The 18,072-nt window shown below is 42.4% G+C and overlaps 2 protein-coding genes across 6 annotated transcripts in view; both read right to left on the bottom strand.

Moving 5' to 3' along the window:
• espn (espin) overlaps positions 1 to 18,072 on the bottom strand; it is a 34,708-nt gene that overhangs the window by 2,272 nt on the left and 14,364 nt on the right. For 3 of the 5 annotated variants that reach the window (XM_028993149.1, XM_028993148.1, XM_028993147.1), the window contains exons 8-12: positions 13,578 to 13,733; positions 11,671 to 11,905; positions 9,304 to 9,378; positions 7,252 to 7,397; positions 5,811 to 6,146 (exon numbers count right to left, since the gene is read on the bottom strand). In XM_028993149.1, coding sequence (XP_028848982.1) covers positions 5,811 to 6,146; positions 7,252 to 7,397; positions 9,304 to 9,378; positions 11,671 to 11,905; positions 13,578 to 13,733 — 948 coding nt within the window. The remainder of the gene's footprint in view (positions 1 to 5,810; positions 6,147 to 7,251; positions 7,398 to 9,303; positions 9,379 to 11,670; positions 11,906 to 13,577; positions 13,734 to 18,072) is intronic. The other 2 variants (XM_028993152.1, XM_028993150.1) reach the window with 1 other exon arrangement.
• LOC114797898 (espin-like protein) lies at positions 1,313 to 5,146 on the bottom strand. The gene has a single exon (XM_028993153.1). The coding sequence runs from the start codon at positions 4,282 to 4,284 to the stop codon at positions 2,257 to 2,259; it is 2,028 nt and encodes a 675-aa protein (XP_028848986.1). The 5' UTR covers positions 4,285 to 5,146; the 3' UTR covers positions 1,313 to 2,256.

An 18,072-nucleotide genomic window follows, 5' to 3' on the forward strand; every position in this document is an offset into this window, starting at 1 on the left:
CTCAGATCGCTGCAGAGAAGGCATCCATCTCAATTTCTAACAGCTGTAGATAGATTACCCTGACTCTGCCCTCATCAGTGCTTCTCACTGCTATCCAAGTAAGATAATCCTTATGCTTAATTATTTACTATTCCCCTGGGAATAATGGAATGAAAATATTAATAGAAATCTCCCACGTGTGGAATATTTGAAGAAAGAAAGAGATACAGGTCATTGGGAAAATACACAAAAAAAAAACAAAAAAAAACATTTGGCACAGTTATCCTAAAGACTTATTGTAGGGGATTACGTACCTGATGAGCACGAACTGTATTATACTACTTTTACTTTTCTCATACCGTGTACTGTTTTGATCTGGCCCTGAAATGCTGATACTTTGTTTTATCCGACACTGATATATCAGGTGAAACCATGTAACACACACCCCAATCCCTTCCAAAACACACATACATGCAAAAACATGCCCGGTGCTATCTGGCCTTGCAATCACTAATCAGTGTTTGCCATGCATGCATTTGTTGCTGCTCTATTTATGCATGAATGAATCGTACTTGGTCTTGAACCGTCTTCATCTACAGAACAGACTGAAAGAGCACCGAAAACAGAATCCTTGCTGGTTAGCCTCAGACCTCAAATGCTCAGGATCTACGGCTACAGTTAACTGTGCCATGCCACCCACACGCAACCTGTGATGTAACCTCATTACTGCTGTAAGCCACTGCCTGCACGGCACCAGCCAGCACTAAAAGGGTTACTCGTGCAAATGAGTAGATGTAACAATTACTCCATGCAGGAAAAAATACTGTCTGTTTATATCCTATGTATATGTATATTTATCATTTTCATTAGATTTTATTTAGAATTAATTAATTAATAATTAGAAAATTTTACAATTCAACATGGTAAAATGCTACCAACATATTTAGCTTATATTTAAGTCTAAGGGGAATTCTTCAAGACAATGAACATTAAAACGTTGTTCCTTTAAATAAAAAAATTTAAAGTTGTTCCCTTCCAAAAATCTATGTCTGAATTTTATATGTGCAATTAAATAGTTTAAAATGGTTTGCCTCAAACATGTTCATAAAATTCTAAAATGATAAAAGTATGCTTTCCACACTCAAAACTTTATTAAACTTGTTATATGACAAGGTGTATAACACACTTCACACTTATGTACTATTGCAAACCTCACAAAATTCCATACAAAAGCAAATTAAAAATCATTCTTTTGCCAAAGGAGCAACAATATTCACACACTGACAAATACTATTTACTAGTACAGAAAAATCAACAAAATGATCTTGCTCAATAATAAAACACTTAACTCCTCCTAAACCAAAACATGACATTTTCCAAAATCCATGATGCAAATATTTCTTACTGATCAATGGAAAAAAATAGATGCTAAGTCATTACCAAAGTACTGATCAGTACAATGCAATTTCCCCACTTGTGGGACTAATAAAGGTTGATCTTATCTTATCTTACAAAGTATAGTTATTGTGTGACTGCCCTGCTCATAATAAACATTGCCAAAGTGGTTCAAGCTATTACACAAGTCACAACACATTTTAAAATGACATTTTACTGAGAAAAGGAATTGTAATTGATTGATGAATTTTACTGAGTGATCAGGTGAACGGCTTTTCTGGGGTAAATTCTAGAGAGAAACTTTTGTAATTCAAAGGTTCTTTGAGCTACTGTGAAAAACAAACATGAAACTTTCCCCCCTGGAACTCTGACTTAAAGGAATTACAAGGCCAAAGTTAAAAACAAATTTGCTCAAAATTGAGCTTTACACTTGCATTCAATTCAAAATGCATTACACACAATGTTTAACTACAGAAAAAACACAAGGATGTTATATAAAATAAGTAAAGAACAAGACACTTTTTCCATACAAAAACCTCAAAACCTTTCAACTGCTCATAAAAATCATAAGCATAAAATCAAGTTGGAAAATAAAAGGTCTCACAGGCTATTCAAGATAAATTGCAGAGTTTTTAAATGATACATTTACACTAAACAGCCATCTGCTGTGTTTCAATACTACCAGTCTCAAAATGACCAAAAATGGTTATGTGGTCTTCTTAGCAGCACAACAGTGACTTCATCTGTGTTTAATGCTGCGGGCTGGAGCAGCATTAGCCCTTCTTCCTAATCCTCCTTCAGGGTCAACCTAGCCAACCTGAGTCACATGTGACTGTAGCTTTATCCAAGAACACTTCACTGCCTATAGACCATCTCTTCCAGTCAAATATCAAACAGCTCAGCCTCCTTTTCCTTCCAGAAGGCAAAGCTGCGGTCTATGTATCTGATGATCTCTTCATTGCTGAACTCCTTGAGCTCGTAGATGAGCTGGATCGAGTCTTCGTTTGGCTCAGTCGCTACAAGCGCTGATTCACTTGGCGGTGCGGGTTGACCCTCCACCACTAGTTGCACAGACGCCTGGGCCTGAACCGGGGTTATGTCCTCAGGTGGCTGTGGAGAGCTGGTATTCCCTGGGTCATGTGTCCCATTGATCAAGGTGTTCTGAGCGTCGTTATGGATTTGTTCGCCGTTTGGTACAGAGTTCTCTTGTACAGGATTCTGCCCTTCAGCCTGGTGAGAGACTTCCTTAATGTGTTCTTCTACCGTGGTCACATTATTTGCCGCTACGTCCTGAGTAGAAACCAGTGTTGAACTTTGAGCAGAGTCCTGCACTATGCTCTCTTTCCTGGTCTTCGGGGCATCTTGCACAGGGGTCTGGACAGTGTCCTCACTCGGTCCAGCAATGGACTGAGATTGTGGTGTAACTGTCTGTTCATGACCCTGCTGTTTTAGCAGTTCAGGGACCAACACAACTTCAGAAGCACTCAGCAAGCCTCCACCTTCTGATGAATCTCCAAAATACTTCACCTTTATGTCCTCAAAGCCATCTGACCAGTCTCGTGCCCCATGCTCAATGCTTTCCATGACCTCACGATGGAAGCTGCGTATCAGCTCCCAACTGTGGCTTCCGAGGCGATCGAACATCTCATAGCACAGCAGGTGGCGGAACTTTCTCTCGCTACGAGACATGTTCATCTCAAGCAGTTGGAAGTAGCCTAGCATGAAGAGGTCAAGAGTGAGGTTGTTATAGTCCACTGGGCCACCATTGATATGGGGCAGGAAGTGTTCTGGCCAGTAGATCATTTGAGCACGACTGAGACGGCGAATTTGGCGAGTGGGGACTTGGCTCATGATGTTCCTCCAGTGGCCCAGAAGGTTGCCCACCACCTGCCTCTGTTTCATGAAGTACAGAAGCCGGTCATCGTCACTCTGTAAGTCTCCATCTATGTCAGACAGAGTTAGGTCTTGGCCACCTCCCAGATTCCCTGATCGACCAGCATACTTAGGCCTGTAGGATTCTGACATTGTGTACTTCCTCCAGTGCTCGAGGAAGAGGAAGACAATCCGTTCCTTTCGCATCTCGATGCACTCTTGGACATAACTCAGATCTGTCTGCACCTCTAGACTCCGCGTCATCTGATCTGGGTTTAATGTCAGATTAGCTGAATGACCATTGCCATTGACTTGTGCCAATGGTGATGCACCTTCAGTAGGTGTGTATGTGACAGGGACATGAGTGGGGGTAATAAGAGGCTCATCCACTAAAGGCAGGGTTGACCCAAGGTCTGAGCACTCGGTATTGCTGACAGGAGATTGGACGTCAGATGGTAAGAAGAGCAGGTCATCTTCCAGGATGGGTTCTGACTGGAAACCACATTCACTCACCACCGGGAGAGACCTCTTGCGCTTGTACACACGATTCAGGCTATCATCCGCACATTTGGACTGGTTCTGCAGCTCATAGTTGGCTTTGAGGTTCTTCACAGAAACACCACACTGCTTTATTTCCTTCTCAACCTCCTCTCTCGTGGAGAATGATTGCGATCTCCCAATGTTGCCATTGATGGCCTGTCCAGCCTTTATCATGTTCTTTGCATCGTCATGAGTGTATCCTGGAGCAACCAGATCCAGAATGTCTATCTCCTTCCCTCCAAGAGTGGCCAGCAGAATCGCCATGCTTTTGAGCAGAGTGGAGATCTTGCTGCACCAGGCCGGTAAGTCCTCGGCCTGCCCATGGACCTGTTTCGGGTTGACTGAAAAGTGCTCGCTGTTAAGGGCTGCAGACACCGGCAGCAGCTGATGTAGTTCACGCTCCAGCTGCTCTAGTTCTCTCTCCACCTCTGTCACTTTGTGCATGACTTGCAGGTTCTCAATCTGCTTCTCAATGCGGATGAGGTCATCCTCCGTCATGAGCTCCCCAAACGGCCCAAGGATAGCGTTGTGCACATGGGAGTAATGCCAGTCTTGGGATTGGTAATATCCACTGGCAGCAAACTAGAGCAAGGATCAAAAGAAACAAAAAAGGGAGGGGGAAGTCGTCCTTCAGGTTGCAGGTCCAGGCTCTTTTGTGCATGTTCATAAGATTCTTCACTCCAAAACGTACATGGATTTAGTGGTGCAATGGCACTGACCTATTATTTCAGAGTTCTCTTTAAATGACCTCAAATGCAACTGATATGGCCTCGATATTTGTGTGTGATAGTTACACTGTAGAAATAAATCACTAGTTGACTTTATTTTGGTTTTTGTATTTGTACTCTGCCAGACTTACAGAGATATAGGAAACGGATCGCAAGTGTCCCAGAGATATGCATTGCAGTGTGACTAGGCCCTAGCATCACACCACTGAATAACCATGTAAGAACTTAGAGCTGCAATGCGCCATCCTCTAGTGATAGCCACACGTGACTGTCATTTTCATTTTTTTTCAAAATGCGACTGTCAGAGTCGATTTGCATAAAGTTAGTGTGGCTAGTACTGGGATGGGCAGCAATGCCTCAAAGTATCCATTGCACCACACTCTCCAGATAATGTCTACATGAAATCAAATTAAAGTTAAAAAGAGATAGCAAACATGCAGCAACCAGCGAAAGTGTAAGTGACTTGGTGTCTTCACAATATCTGCCTACAAACCACAGAGACTAGTCACAGAAGACAACTATTTTTCAGCAACCATATTACAATTTATTCCTAAAAGAGCTTCAGAATCAAGAACTCTTGTGTAGTGTTCTACCCTCGGCAGAAATGTAACATTTATTTGAAATTATTCTGATTAGGGATATCCAAAAGCCTGAGTTGTAAAATTTGATATTAGTTGATTCTAAAAGCATGTGACAGAAGCAATCATACTTACATCCTCACAACAAAGGCACATTTTACCTGGTGCTACCTCAGGTAACTGAACAAGGCCATACATGAAAAGTAGTGGCTGTTTGAGACCACTGTGCTTATGGGCAATCAACCTCTCAGTGCATCAACCTCAAGAGTCTTCAACAAAGTGTTCACAATTTTTTTTAAATCTGTTATGGGTACACATACAGTAAACATATCTATGTGGACAAACTGTAGAAATACTGTCTAATCAGTGCCACAATGTCAACCCAAATATCAATCAAAATATGTAGTTCCGATGATCAAAAAATATATATTTTATACAACACACCTGCACACACACACAGAAGTCATGCACACACTGGTTCAGTTACCCTCCTTTTGAAAACAGTGGTTTATTTTCATATCCAATTGTTGTTGAACCAGGCTTTTTTTGGGAAAGGAGGATAGCAGTCTAGTTATACGCTGTGTAAGTAACATTTATTAGAAATTATTTCATGAATCTGATACACTGCAAATGTGATTGGCTATTTAACAACTCCCACAGCGTATCACTTGTCTTAGCACACAATCCCACAAAACCGGAACACTGTGGCTCTGCCTACCTTCCTCTTGTTATCTTCTTCCTCTTGCATTTTCACCTGCAGCTTCCTCACCATCACTTGTCTCTTCCACTCGGGTATGGCCCGGCCCTGCTCATCGTGAGTGGGCACCAGGGCCTCCACGTCTACCAGGCTAGATTTTCGTGTCTGCCCAGTACCCGCAGTGCCATTCAACACTGTAGACAGTTGCTCGCAGCTCTGGGAGGATGAAAGGGTCTTGGGTGACACTGGACTGTTGCAGCTGGGGGGTGTAGGAGGGCATGAGGTGGCTGGAGGTGGTGTTGAAGGCTTTGCTAACTGGACTTCATGGGTTGGTGGCGGCGATGTGGGGCTGTCAGGCTGTAAAGGCATGAGAGTGAATAATGAGAAACATTACTTCCTTCATCCTTGCATTCAACAGTTATTTCTCCTGACTAAAAGCAGAGCAATTAGCCGATTAGAAAGCATTAATGTTATATAATTGTGTGAAATTAGTTCATAGCCAAGAGGAAAGCTTTAAAATTCACATGGCAGCCAAACATAGACACATAAGACAGAATTACTAAGAAGAGATTAATTGCCAAATACAACCCAAAAGAGATTTTTCTGAAACTAAGCATAGCATTTCAGGTATTTGATTAGTACATACATACATGACTCAGTACATATCAGTAGGGAAAGAGATTTATCAGGCAACATGCATTGGAAAGTGAACAATTTTTGACAGCTCAGTGATATGCCCCACAGCCCCGGCATGTAAAATGAAAGATGCATAAACAGTTGTTAAAGTTATGAAGAAATGTTACCCGCTCAGAAAAACGTCTCACAGTTATGTATCGTTTTCCCTGTTGATCATAAATGTTTAATAATGAGCATTAACTGTTCCTGAGAATTGTAACAACCACACACACCGCCATTTTTTTGCACATCACTAGACAATTACTCACACATCCGGGATCTGCTGTCATATGAACAAAAGGTTTGTTGACAGGCCATTGAGTTTGAGTGCACAGCCCACCGCCTTCGGCTCCTTTATATTCACACACTGAGCAAACTGAACACAGCACTAATGGTTCTGGAGAATGGAAAATTGTATGCTGCTGCTACGAACAAAATTGTGTTTCAGCAAGAAACATAGGGACAGCAAATGGCAAGCGTTTGTGAATCTGGGAAAGCACATGATGAACTAAAATTCTAAAAAGAATGAGAGCAGGTTATTATTCTTGGATGGATGGAATTTTGGTGCGAACGCTGACAAACTATTTTAACACTCAGTGAGCCTACTGCATTCATACTTTGTGTTAATCTGTCAGTAAAAGAGGAACACTCGACTCATGCCACAAAAATAAATTGGATTAATAGTTATAAAAAAAAAGTCATTCCATGTGGCCTATAAAAAAACATTTTATATTCTGCAAGTAATATTTATTATTCTCTGGGTGGACTAGCCCAGGAACGGACGTACATTGGTTCCTGGCGTCCCACTGTTGGAGTAGACGGTAGTGTAGCCTTTACTGTGAGGTGTGGGCTTCAGGCTCTTCCCTGCTTTAATTTCAGCCAGCAGCTCCGAGTTGTCACCGGTGGGAGACATCATGTTGAAGGATTTTGAACCTGAGACAAAGACAGAGGGAAAGTGAGACAGAGTGAACGAGAACAAGAATAAGGGAGTGATAAAGAAAGAGTAGAATTGCTGAATGACAGCGGCAGACGGATAGAAGCTCCACACGGCTAAATATTTCATTGGTCCAGCCCAGAGAGGGCCAAAGAGCCTGCCAATCAGAAACCGCAATACTTCAAATAAACAAAGGATATGAAAACATAATGGCTGGATCAGGGTCACCCAGCATCCCAGGATCACAATATTGCACCAACAGTAGCAGATTTATGAACAACTACTTCAACACATCAACAAAAATAACTACATTATAAAAAAGGTACTCCATTGTTTTCAAAATTGGATGCAGAAAAGCTTAAATTACAAACAAATATTTAAAACTGCAGGAATCTTATATACTATATAAAGAGCAACAGTCAGTAAAAAATCAGATTAAAGCAATTAAACAAATGACTGATTAGATTTTTTGATTCTCAATATAAAAATAATTTTTACTACAAATTTTTTTTTTTACTACAAATGATGTAAAAATTGAAAAAAACATGATATGCATGCATCTTGTCAATCACCATACGAGAATAAACATGACATAATACGAGAATAAACAGAATAATCAGAGCTAATGCATAATGAATGAGGCAAAGAGGACAACTAAATGCACAATATGCATCCATGATCAACAGGGCTGGCTGCTACCAGGCTGATGTATGAAGCATCTACTTACAGCTGCAGCTGATATCAAAATGACCATCCAGTAAAACTGTAACTGGTACGTTACCTGCTGTGAAAAAAACACGGGCCTCCTTTAAAGCACTGAATCGAACAACCGATTGACTCCTTCCTTCATACCGGAGTTCTAAATCTGCTTGTTCTCCTTCACCCCCTGTCCCACTGCTGTCCTCCCGCTGCCTCTATCTGTTCTCAGCTCTGATGAGAAAAAAAAAAGCCTGAGACTATTAGAAGCACCTCACAGTTGGGGGAAATCGAAAAGGAATCAGCGGTAATTAACAACGACAGCGGATGACTGCCAAATTGGGAATGGACTTAAGTCCACAATCACCATGACCCTCTCTGTCTCGCTCTTTCTGGGACACACACACACACACACACACACACACACTGCACAGTGATGCCACTGTTTAACAAAAGAGTTCACAAGCACAACCATCACCCATGACCTGCGAATGTGAACACACACACATTGTGTGACTACAACTAACTGAAAATTAATTCAAGTCTCTAATGAAAATATATTTTATGTAAACTCTTTATGGCCCATTTGAAATCACTATCAACATTCATTAGAATCATTAACATACAAAGTTGTAGATCCTTAAATAGAGAAAATAATTATCCTAAATTCTCAGATTATGACAGCTGTAATCAGCTGTAGCTTTGTATTAATGTCTAATTCTGTGAAAGATACCTTCATGTTTAGGACCCCGACAGATCCTCATGGTAACCACCCCTGTCTCAACCTCAGCCTCTCGGTTATGGGAGTGGACACAGTGCATGTGTGGTCTTAAGCAGTCCCCAGTCCACAGCCCACGGTCCTCAGTGCAGGTGTGGCTAGCATGGGGGCTGTGGTGGAGGTTGGACTCTGGAGGCGGGCACTGCCAGGCGCCGGAGGGAGGCATTGTTTATTCAGGTAGGCGCAGCCCTAGGTCGCGTCAGCTGAGTATTCATCGTTCTTCCAGATTCTCTTCATCCCTGATATCTAACGATTACCTGTGCCAGTCCCATTAAGTTGATCATGAATGAAAACAAATCGGATGTACCAGTTCTTCCACAAAGCAAACATGTGCGTCTCAGCAGCACATGCGCTACACTGTCAGCCAAAAGGGACACACGACAAACGTCACCTCTCACGAGGAAGCAATCAGGGCGCTTCCGGATACTTACTCTTCATCTGCCTGAGGGACTCCGGACCTGGAGACTGGGCAGGGGGGGACAGGTGAGCAGAAGACACATTCCCTCCTTCAGGACAGGCAGAGGGCAAAGACACATACAAACAGGGAAAAAAGGAGGAGGAGCGTGTGTGGACGGACAAAAAAAAAAAAAAAAAGGGAAGGGAGGGAGGGTACAGAATGAAAAAGGAGAGGACAGAAAGAGAGGGGGCAGGAGGAGAGGATGTATGCAAACAGCCAGGTGTTCCAGAGACAGGGAGCGGAAGCGAGGGAGGGTGAAATACAGGGAGATAAAGAGAGAGAGAGAGAGAGAGAGATGACACGGTGACATAATAGCAGGAAAACAGTCATCCGCACAGAGGATGAAAAGACAGCAGAAGGAGAGAAGAGTAGAGCCACGTTAGTGAACAAAACCACATCCCCACCACATTCATGCGCCAGCTGGATAAGGCAAATATGATGTGGCTGGAACATAAACAAAAACGCTGGCCGAGCGAAAACCACTGAAACCTGCACTGAGTCGTGCGCTAAACTGTATGCGGCTGTGGAAGCAGCTTTTCCCCCTAAGTGATCATTTGCATTAACAGAAATGCATGTTGTCTGAGGGCTGCTCAGGTATTAAACTGACATACAAACATAGCTTCACAAGACTAATAAAAATAGCGTTTAGCAAACAGCAAAACACAAATGAAATTTACACTGTACTTACAAAGCAGTGCACATTTGGCTATAAAGTGCAACGTTCAGCCACCAATAATAAAGTACAAACAAACAAAAAAAAAAAAATCATAATTCCGTACACTACATTGCAGATTATGCTGTGTCAGCAATGTCAAGGAGGACACACAATTAAGCAAATGGCAGAATGAATACTAAACCGGTTCAGGAGGTAACACAAGACCCTGGGCCATAAATTTCTAAACAGTTATGTGGAAAGGCACAGCCAGACGTGGTTCATGTTTACACTGCCTTCCTGGCAGGACAGCCAGTGCACTTCAAAGATTTACTACTTTGTCTGTGCCATCTACTTTTTTGCCTAATCATACGTAGCCAATTCCGCAAAAAATACAAACCATTTGTTTGTTCAAGACAGCAATGTACCTTGAGCAGGGCCGTTTCGAGGCGGTTTGGGGCCTGGAAGGGCCTACATCAAAAAAACCAAACCAGGCCTGGCTCCAGCGTTTGCTATTACCATAAACGTGCACAAGATATTTTAGGGGCATACAAGACTTTGTTGAAGACATTAATAGATTAGTTTGAATTATTTTGAATTATGCATTTCTGTCTTACACAGTAGATCTGTTTTACAGAGGTAGCAGCTAACATCTACAGTTTGTAGATGATGCCTTATTATGGATTACTAGAGCATACTCACCTTAATTATTTCTATAATTATAATAATACATAACTTGTGGTTTACTGCAAATTAAATAAATCTGTGAATAAATCTGTGATTTATGGAGTGATTTATGGAGTGAATGCAATATGACAAATCACATTTAATCAGTGTTCAACAAAGTGCCTGGGCATTTACATGTAAATAATAAGAACTATTTCACAATATTACACATTCTTCCTTTTGGAATCAACATAAAAACGTATCAAATAAATAAATATTAGGAAGACCTGGAAAACAAAAAAGCTGTTCCCACTTGCATAATGAACTGGAATCTTAATAAAATCACATTTTGAATCAGCTGTTTTGTTTGCATGATAAAGAGTTGCTGACCTGCGCTGAGCTTGAGCGGAACAAATCGATCAAGTGCTCCAGAATTGACACTTGCAGTCTCTTTGCCACAGCTTCTCCATTATATGGAATTCCACGTTTTATGATTGATTCCATTTTATTTGTTGGACTTTGTGTGTTCGCATGGCAGAAATCATAGGGCCGTAGTTGTAGTGTAAGTACAAAATCAGCTGGTTCTGGGGCTCTGGGCAATGATGCTCAGTGACAGAAGCAAGGAGCAACTCAATCAAGTCCAGTTCAGCCAGAGCTATAACTGACCACTGGACCCTTCCAACAGTCATGATTGTGCATCCTTGCTAACCTATTCAGTTTGATGTAGACTTTTTGGTATTTAGACGTGACATGACAAGCATTCTGCCTCTCTCTACAACTGGACCACGTTTCATAAGGTAATAGCAGTAAAACTTGATTTGGTTTAACTGAAACGAGTGAAAAATCACAACAGGCTGGATCAGACTGGTTTGTTGGATTAGATGTGATCCTTCCCTTACCATTGACACAAAGGCTTAAACAAACACTACAAGACCAGTATGACGACTGAACATGCCCATGCATTGACGCTGTCATTGTACAGACAGGCGGAGGCGGACGAAGAACAGGAAGTAATGAACTCACTTCCAGAGGAGGACAGGCGGCGCTCGTTGGACCCGGAGGTAGAGGAGGTGGAAGATGCGGAGGTGTTCTGAGGTAAGACAGGCGCCTCTGTGGGGAGGGGCGGAGGTGGGGGCGGAGGTGGGTTGGGACTGCCCATGGGGAGAGGCGGGGGAGGTGGAGGGAGGGGTAGCTCCTCGGCCGCACCGTTCTCCGGGGTCGGGGAGCTCTCCGGCGTCTCCTCCAAGACCGCTGAACCCTGTAAATAAACGAATGAAAACAATGAAGAACCACACAAAAAGGGTGACGTAACATGAGGACTACACCCCACCTTCACCATGACCCCGGTGTGCCGTACACTCAAGCTCAGACTTTGCATTTCAAATGTCCAGTCTGCTCCAGGAGCCCGGCTCTGCATTGCTTCACTGCTTTGAATGAGATCCCCTCCCTTCCCCCCTCACTCGCTCCACAATAAAAGATACACTCTGCACAAAAGGAGGGGGGCAAGGTTTAACAATCTCACTGGGAATTAATGGCAACAGATCGGCAGGAGTTATAGGACATCTGTTGCTCCTTCCGGAATCTTCTCCCACCGCTCGTGTCTGCCCCTCCCAGTCAATTAGGCCCATCTGCAGCCTTTCACAAAGATACCGATCTGAGGGCCCGCGACCTCCGGCCCTCCCTCCCTGCCGGCACGTGCCGCTGTCCCTCCCCTAATTATGGGCGCGGGCTCCAGACGGCACGTTTCGGCGATCCGTCATTAGCTGCGGTCAGGGTGTGGTGCCATCTGTCAGGCAGGGACCAGGAGACGCCCCACTGGGATGCTAATAGGCTCAATGAAGATTATACCCCTGAGTGGTCAAAAGTGTACTCCATTGAGAGCTCTGAGGTCACGCCCCCCTCACTAGGGACCTCCTGACGCGTGCACACCATTTGAAGGCATTGCAAGATGCCTGCCTACATATCATTAATCAACCACTAAATATTACACTATAACTCAACTGAGTGCAAACCTTTCATTTATTCATCATCTGCAAGATTGTTAAAAGCTAATTGTGTAAAAAAAAGTGACTTTTCAGGTCAATTATTTTAAACTCTGAATACAACATTTTACTAATTTTAAACATTTCTTAAAAAGCTCCCATAGGTTCTGTCTGTACTATTTACATGCTAACAACATTCACACTAATAAATTACTCCTGAAACTCACATTATTTCCCTGATGATGGTGTTGTCATGTTTGGCCTGTCAGTTTCTCTCCCCTTCTAAGGTTTACACAGGGCTGGAGAGTGACGCACATCTCAAAGAAATCGAGGGCGTGGCCAGCATGAGACCAAAGACAAAAGCGCGGTGCTTTCCTATGCACTCTTATGTAAGTCACCAACAATTTCAGCAAACACTCTTCTGTGGACACTTCAGTGTTTTGGCAGTGAAGTGATGCAGGGGTTTGTAAGAGGATGACATGTGTGTGCGTGTGTGTGTTTCTGTTTGTATAAGAGAGTGTCATACACTTTGATGAAACAGTGTAGTCCGTGGTGTAACAAGAAAAATAAAATAACAAGAACATCTGAGTGTCTGACTGGGAGCAACCAACGACTACAAACTGTGGAACTGGTCAAATAAATAAAAATGTACCATCAGGTGGAACCGTCATTTCTGTCCTGCTACAATGATACCACAATTGTTCATATTTTTTAAATAATCATCTTCTGCCAATCAAGCTTAAGATATTTAAATGGGATTTCAACACAGGCAACATATCTGTTGATCAAACATAAGTTTAACATCAACATGACAATTTAAGCCTTGTGTCATAAGGCTTAATTTAATTATTTGGCCTTAACATCACTGGAAACGACTGTGTTTTATCATCCACTATACCTCAATCATGAAAAAATGACATATCCCAGAATTCCTCATCTGTAAGGTACCTCTTCATTTGGTGCCATTCTCCTGATCCCACGTTGCTCTGCGGAGTCACTGCCCAGAGCCTTGTAGTAGTCTCCAGTGCTTGGCTGTTTGCTGAAGCTTCGTGACTTCCTGTTCGAGTCTACCCTCCTCAGCCGCTCAGGGTTCTCCCTCTGTAGCTGGGACAGAAGTAAAGTGATTGATGTTAAATCTGTGCCAGTCCAAAATATCCCAATCTTGGTTCAACAGCTGGAACTTAAGAGGTTTAGTGTGAGCCTAAGTACATTAATTCAATAGTTTACTTTTGTATTGGGAATTCATGGTAAATTCTGAATACTGATTGTTTGAGTCTTAGCTGACAGAAAAAAAACTATTTTCTTGCCTGAGAAAATGCATAACAAAGTTGCATAAGAACGTATTAGCAGAACTTACATAATTGAGATTTATAAAAAACAAACAATAATGCTCATTGGAAAGCTCAAGTTTATCCTGGTTGATGAAGCTCCCCCACCAAAGGTCAGCCCAGTGGCTGGCTTGGGAGGTTGTGGACGGGTGAAAGAGCTCACTGTGGCCCCAGTGCGCCCCCCAGAAACCGAGCACCTCAGCAGGGTCTAGGGCGTCACAGATATCTGCTTAATCTGTCTGGCTCACCATGACCCAGTCCAGGGTCCCCTCCTCAAAGTAATGGGCCTGACCCACTTCCAATGGTAGACTGATACTGAGAACATAGATACATGGTCCAATGGAGAGATTTGGAAAGAAAGGAGATAAACATGTAATGTCTTCTACAATGAATTAAATAAAACATTAGTTATTTGGCTTAAAAATTAGTAGGCTTCATAAATTAATTATTATTAAACTTTTTCTTTGTTAATTTATGAAGACCATTCATTATTTATTTTTAAATGGTTTGGATTCTCTTTTTTTCTGAATATCTCCCTGTAATTCATGCTGTGAAGTATAATTACATATTCTTTACAAAAAAGAAAAAATCTTCATGAAGATTCCTTGCAGTGTTCCTTGGCAAATGACCTAAACATGGACATACCTCTAACCTAATGTTAACCTTTTGGAAAAACAGCTTAAGGAATCTCCACATGGGCAGATGTTGCTGAGAAACTGGTCTGGAAATTTCCGTGTCTTCAGTGTAAAAGAAAACAGCTGCTTTTTCTTGCTGTTTAGGTAAATACTTAGGTAAATCCAGATTATTTACCTAAATTCATTTGCATGGAAACTCAGCTTTTACTCAACAGGTCCCTCCTTTCTAACAGCCACAAATGACTGCATTCCGATTAAAAAAAAACATTATGATAATACTACTTTGTAACACTGAATCTATTATCTATTATTCCTTATATTAGAATAGTAACGATTTCCTTAATATAAAACCATGTTCAAATCACATTGTTTAGTGAACAATTTTGATATCAAATTACATGGCAGAGAAATTTGTTAACAATTGTGTTACTGAACTGACAGTAGTGACTGACAGCCTGGACTCTTTTTATCAGGGGGGGCTTTCTCTGGTGTAATGTTCCCTTATTATTCCATTGTTAACTCACTGCTCCGGTCAAAGGCCCTTTTTCCCACTGGACCCATTTGAAATGTAACATGAGATGGGGCGGTGTGGGGGTTCTGATTGTGACGATTCCAGGGAAGGAGACCATTTCTACGTCCGGACACCACCCAGCTGCGCACACACTCAAACACTCACGGACTCAGCCACAAATTTTCCTATTCATAATTACTGCCATGCTTATCAGAGTACATATACCAGTAAAACACTTCATACACAAACTTACTCGGAATGGCATATAGAGGAAAAAATGACACCCTTGGTGTGCAGTACTGTTAAGCAGTTTATACATTTTATGGTCATTTCAAACATATCACTTTATTCAACTACTTAAAATTGCAATATGCCAAAAAATAACCGGTTACTCACAGTCATAAACGCAGCAGTCACACCAGACTCAGCACCACAAAATCCGATTTCTCCTACATACAGGATAATCTATGGCTTACACAAAATTCCCCAAATTTTGCACCAAAGCCTAACATAAGACAGCATTGTAATTACTGTTTCTATAGAGAAGCCAACATTCCCAAAAACCAGCCTCTTACCCGTCCGGCTTCCGACGTCTTCCACACGCAGCTCCGGTGAAAAGCCCAGCGGTGTTGTCAATGCGCAGGTGTCACCAGATCCCCGCGTCGCAACAGCCTTGTGTCACTCTACCTGTCCTCTCCCTTTACCCAGCAGCCCTCATCAATAAAGAACACCTACTGCACCGTGGCACTATGACATCACCGCCTGCCGATCCAACCAACCGGAGCGCAGGGAGCCCAGGGCCCCCTTATGCAAAGCAAGCCCGTGGCTCCAACATGGCCGCCAGGGCTCGCGTCACGCCGGCTTACAGATTACCTTATACTCTAGCTGCGCGGAGGGATTTTCGTTACCTAGCAGCATGAGTAGGAGATATGCTTGTGAATTTCTTCACAAGCTAGAGTTTCACCATTCATAATGTTACGAATAAGTTCAGCAAAGGAAGCATACCATGTGATGCGCAGTATTGAGTTTTAACAGTGATCACAGAGAGTCGGGTTAACCGCAAAACATGCATTATAGATGCGTGGCATTATATATTGTCATGCAAGCAATTATATACGATGAAAGCCCATCTTTAGGTATGCCGCGTGCGCACTAATTTCACCTCATTGTACTGAGTGGTTTTGGCAGTCAGATCTTTGCGGCGCCGCGCGGCGCGTCGAACCGAAAACACAGAGGTGTTTGCCTCGCCCGAGTGCATTGCCATGGCGTCCGGAGCAGGCGGTTTTCCCCGAGTGTCACAGCGCTTTGGTACCTGCGCGTTCTGCTGTGCAGCAGTAAACTCAATTAATACAGTAGCTATGTTTGGCCCTGGGGGGCTGGAGGGCCACCTGGGCTTTTGCCACTAATGAGGGCCGGGCTGCAGGTCTCAGGTGGGTGGACAGTGTCATTAAAACACACACACACAGATGGATACAGTGTGGCAGTGGAAGTTTGACTGAGAGAATGTGTAGGCTCAGCTGCTTGGGTTCAAAGGGTAAAGGATTGGGATCAGGTCTGATGTGGTTCGGTGTAATGTGACAGTAAGGATTAGCATTACATTTTGTGTTCAGAGGTGGGGGGGGGGTCAGGAAAGCCATGGCATTACATTTATCTTTGGGGTGGGAACATAAAAAATATATTAAAAGCACAAAAAACAAAAACAAATAGAAATAAGAGCAAAATCTCCCTGAACAATACAAACCCAAAGGCTTCATTAGAGAAATTAACACTGAGCGCATCATTTAGCCCATCAGACAGGCCCCTCCAGTATAATTCTTGTTAAGGCCAACAGAGCACAATAACAGCAGTGTGCACTGATCCAAAAGCAGGGACACCGCTGTCCGTTGTCCCTTCCTTCCTCTCATTAGTGCCTCAGAGGTCTTCCCCAACGGCCCATGCTCAGAGCCATTGTTCCTAAAGTTCAAAGACCGTGAAGGGTCTGCACGACTTGCAGCTCATTAAAGGAATAGTCTGGCCATTGTGAACATATACCTGATTAAAATGTTGTTTTTTTAGTCTTTGAATTTGTAAATTGCTTGTATGTAGTTGTCTAATGGAGTGCAACAGTATCCAGATGACTCATATTGTCATTACACAAAAAAAATCATGTTCACCTTGTTTCCAAAAAAAGACCAAAATTAACTATACTTTTAATAAATTATCTATTAGCTATTAAAATTCTAAAGAAAAAGGTCCTACTGAGTTTTCAGTGCTCCAGTCCTCAGATCATATAAAACAGCAAAGTTACTAAAACCTTCAGCAAATACACACATAACAAAATATAGCAGTATGGATGTACTACACTATTAAAGGGATTCTTTTTAGCGGTCCTGTAATACTGTATCTGAAGTCTCTTTCTGAAATTCAGCTGTGGGGCAGACACTCACCCAAGGATGAGCCATTTCTGTGTCTGTGTGGCTTTAAATGCTAATGAGGAGGAGAGAGGCGGGACGAGTAGGAGAGTGGCCTATAGGGGGCATTCACAGAAATTACGTCATCAACACCATTCATCAACCACAATATTTTGCACTGACAAGAAATCATGGTTCTCGTGGGATAGAACTAAAAAGTCCAGGTCATATTCCATATTAATGTTAAATAAGCTCACAATTTTCATGTCATGGGACCTTTAATTACATAAAACTACCATATTTAGTTTTATGTAATTAATGTAATTGTAATTATAAAAAGGCAATTCACAATATTCTTTCATCACTTTCATCCCTTTAACCCCCTTATATCCTAATTTATCGCCATAGGCAGCTCCTCTTCATGTAGGATGGACTACATGGGATGGCTGTCAGCACCTACAGACGTTATGGGGCTAATGTTTTTATGTCTATAGCTACAAAACACATGTGGTGTTTCTGTCAAACAACTCTATACCCCAAAGGCAATCTCAATCCCTCAATCTCCGAATCAGTCAAATT

The sequence above is a fragment of the Denticeps clupeoides genome, chromosome 10, assembly GCF_900700375.1.
Source record: "Denticeps clupeoides chromosome 10, fDenClu1.1, whole genome shotgun sequence".
Taxonomy (NCBI): Eukaryota; Metazoa; Chordata; class Actinopteri; order Clupeiformes; family Denticipitidae; genus Denticeps; species Denticeps clupeoides.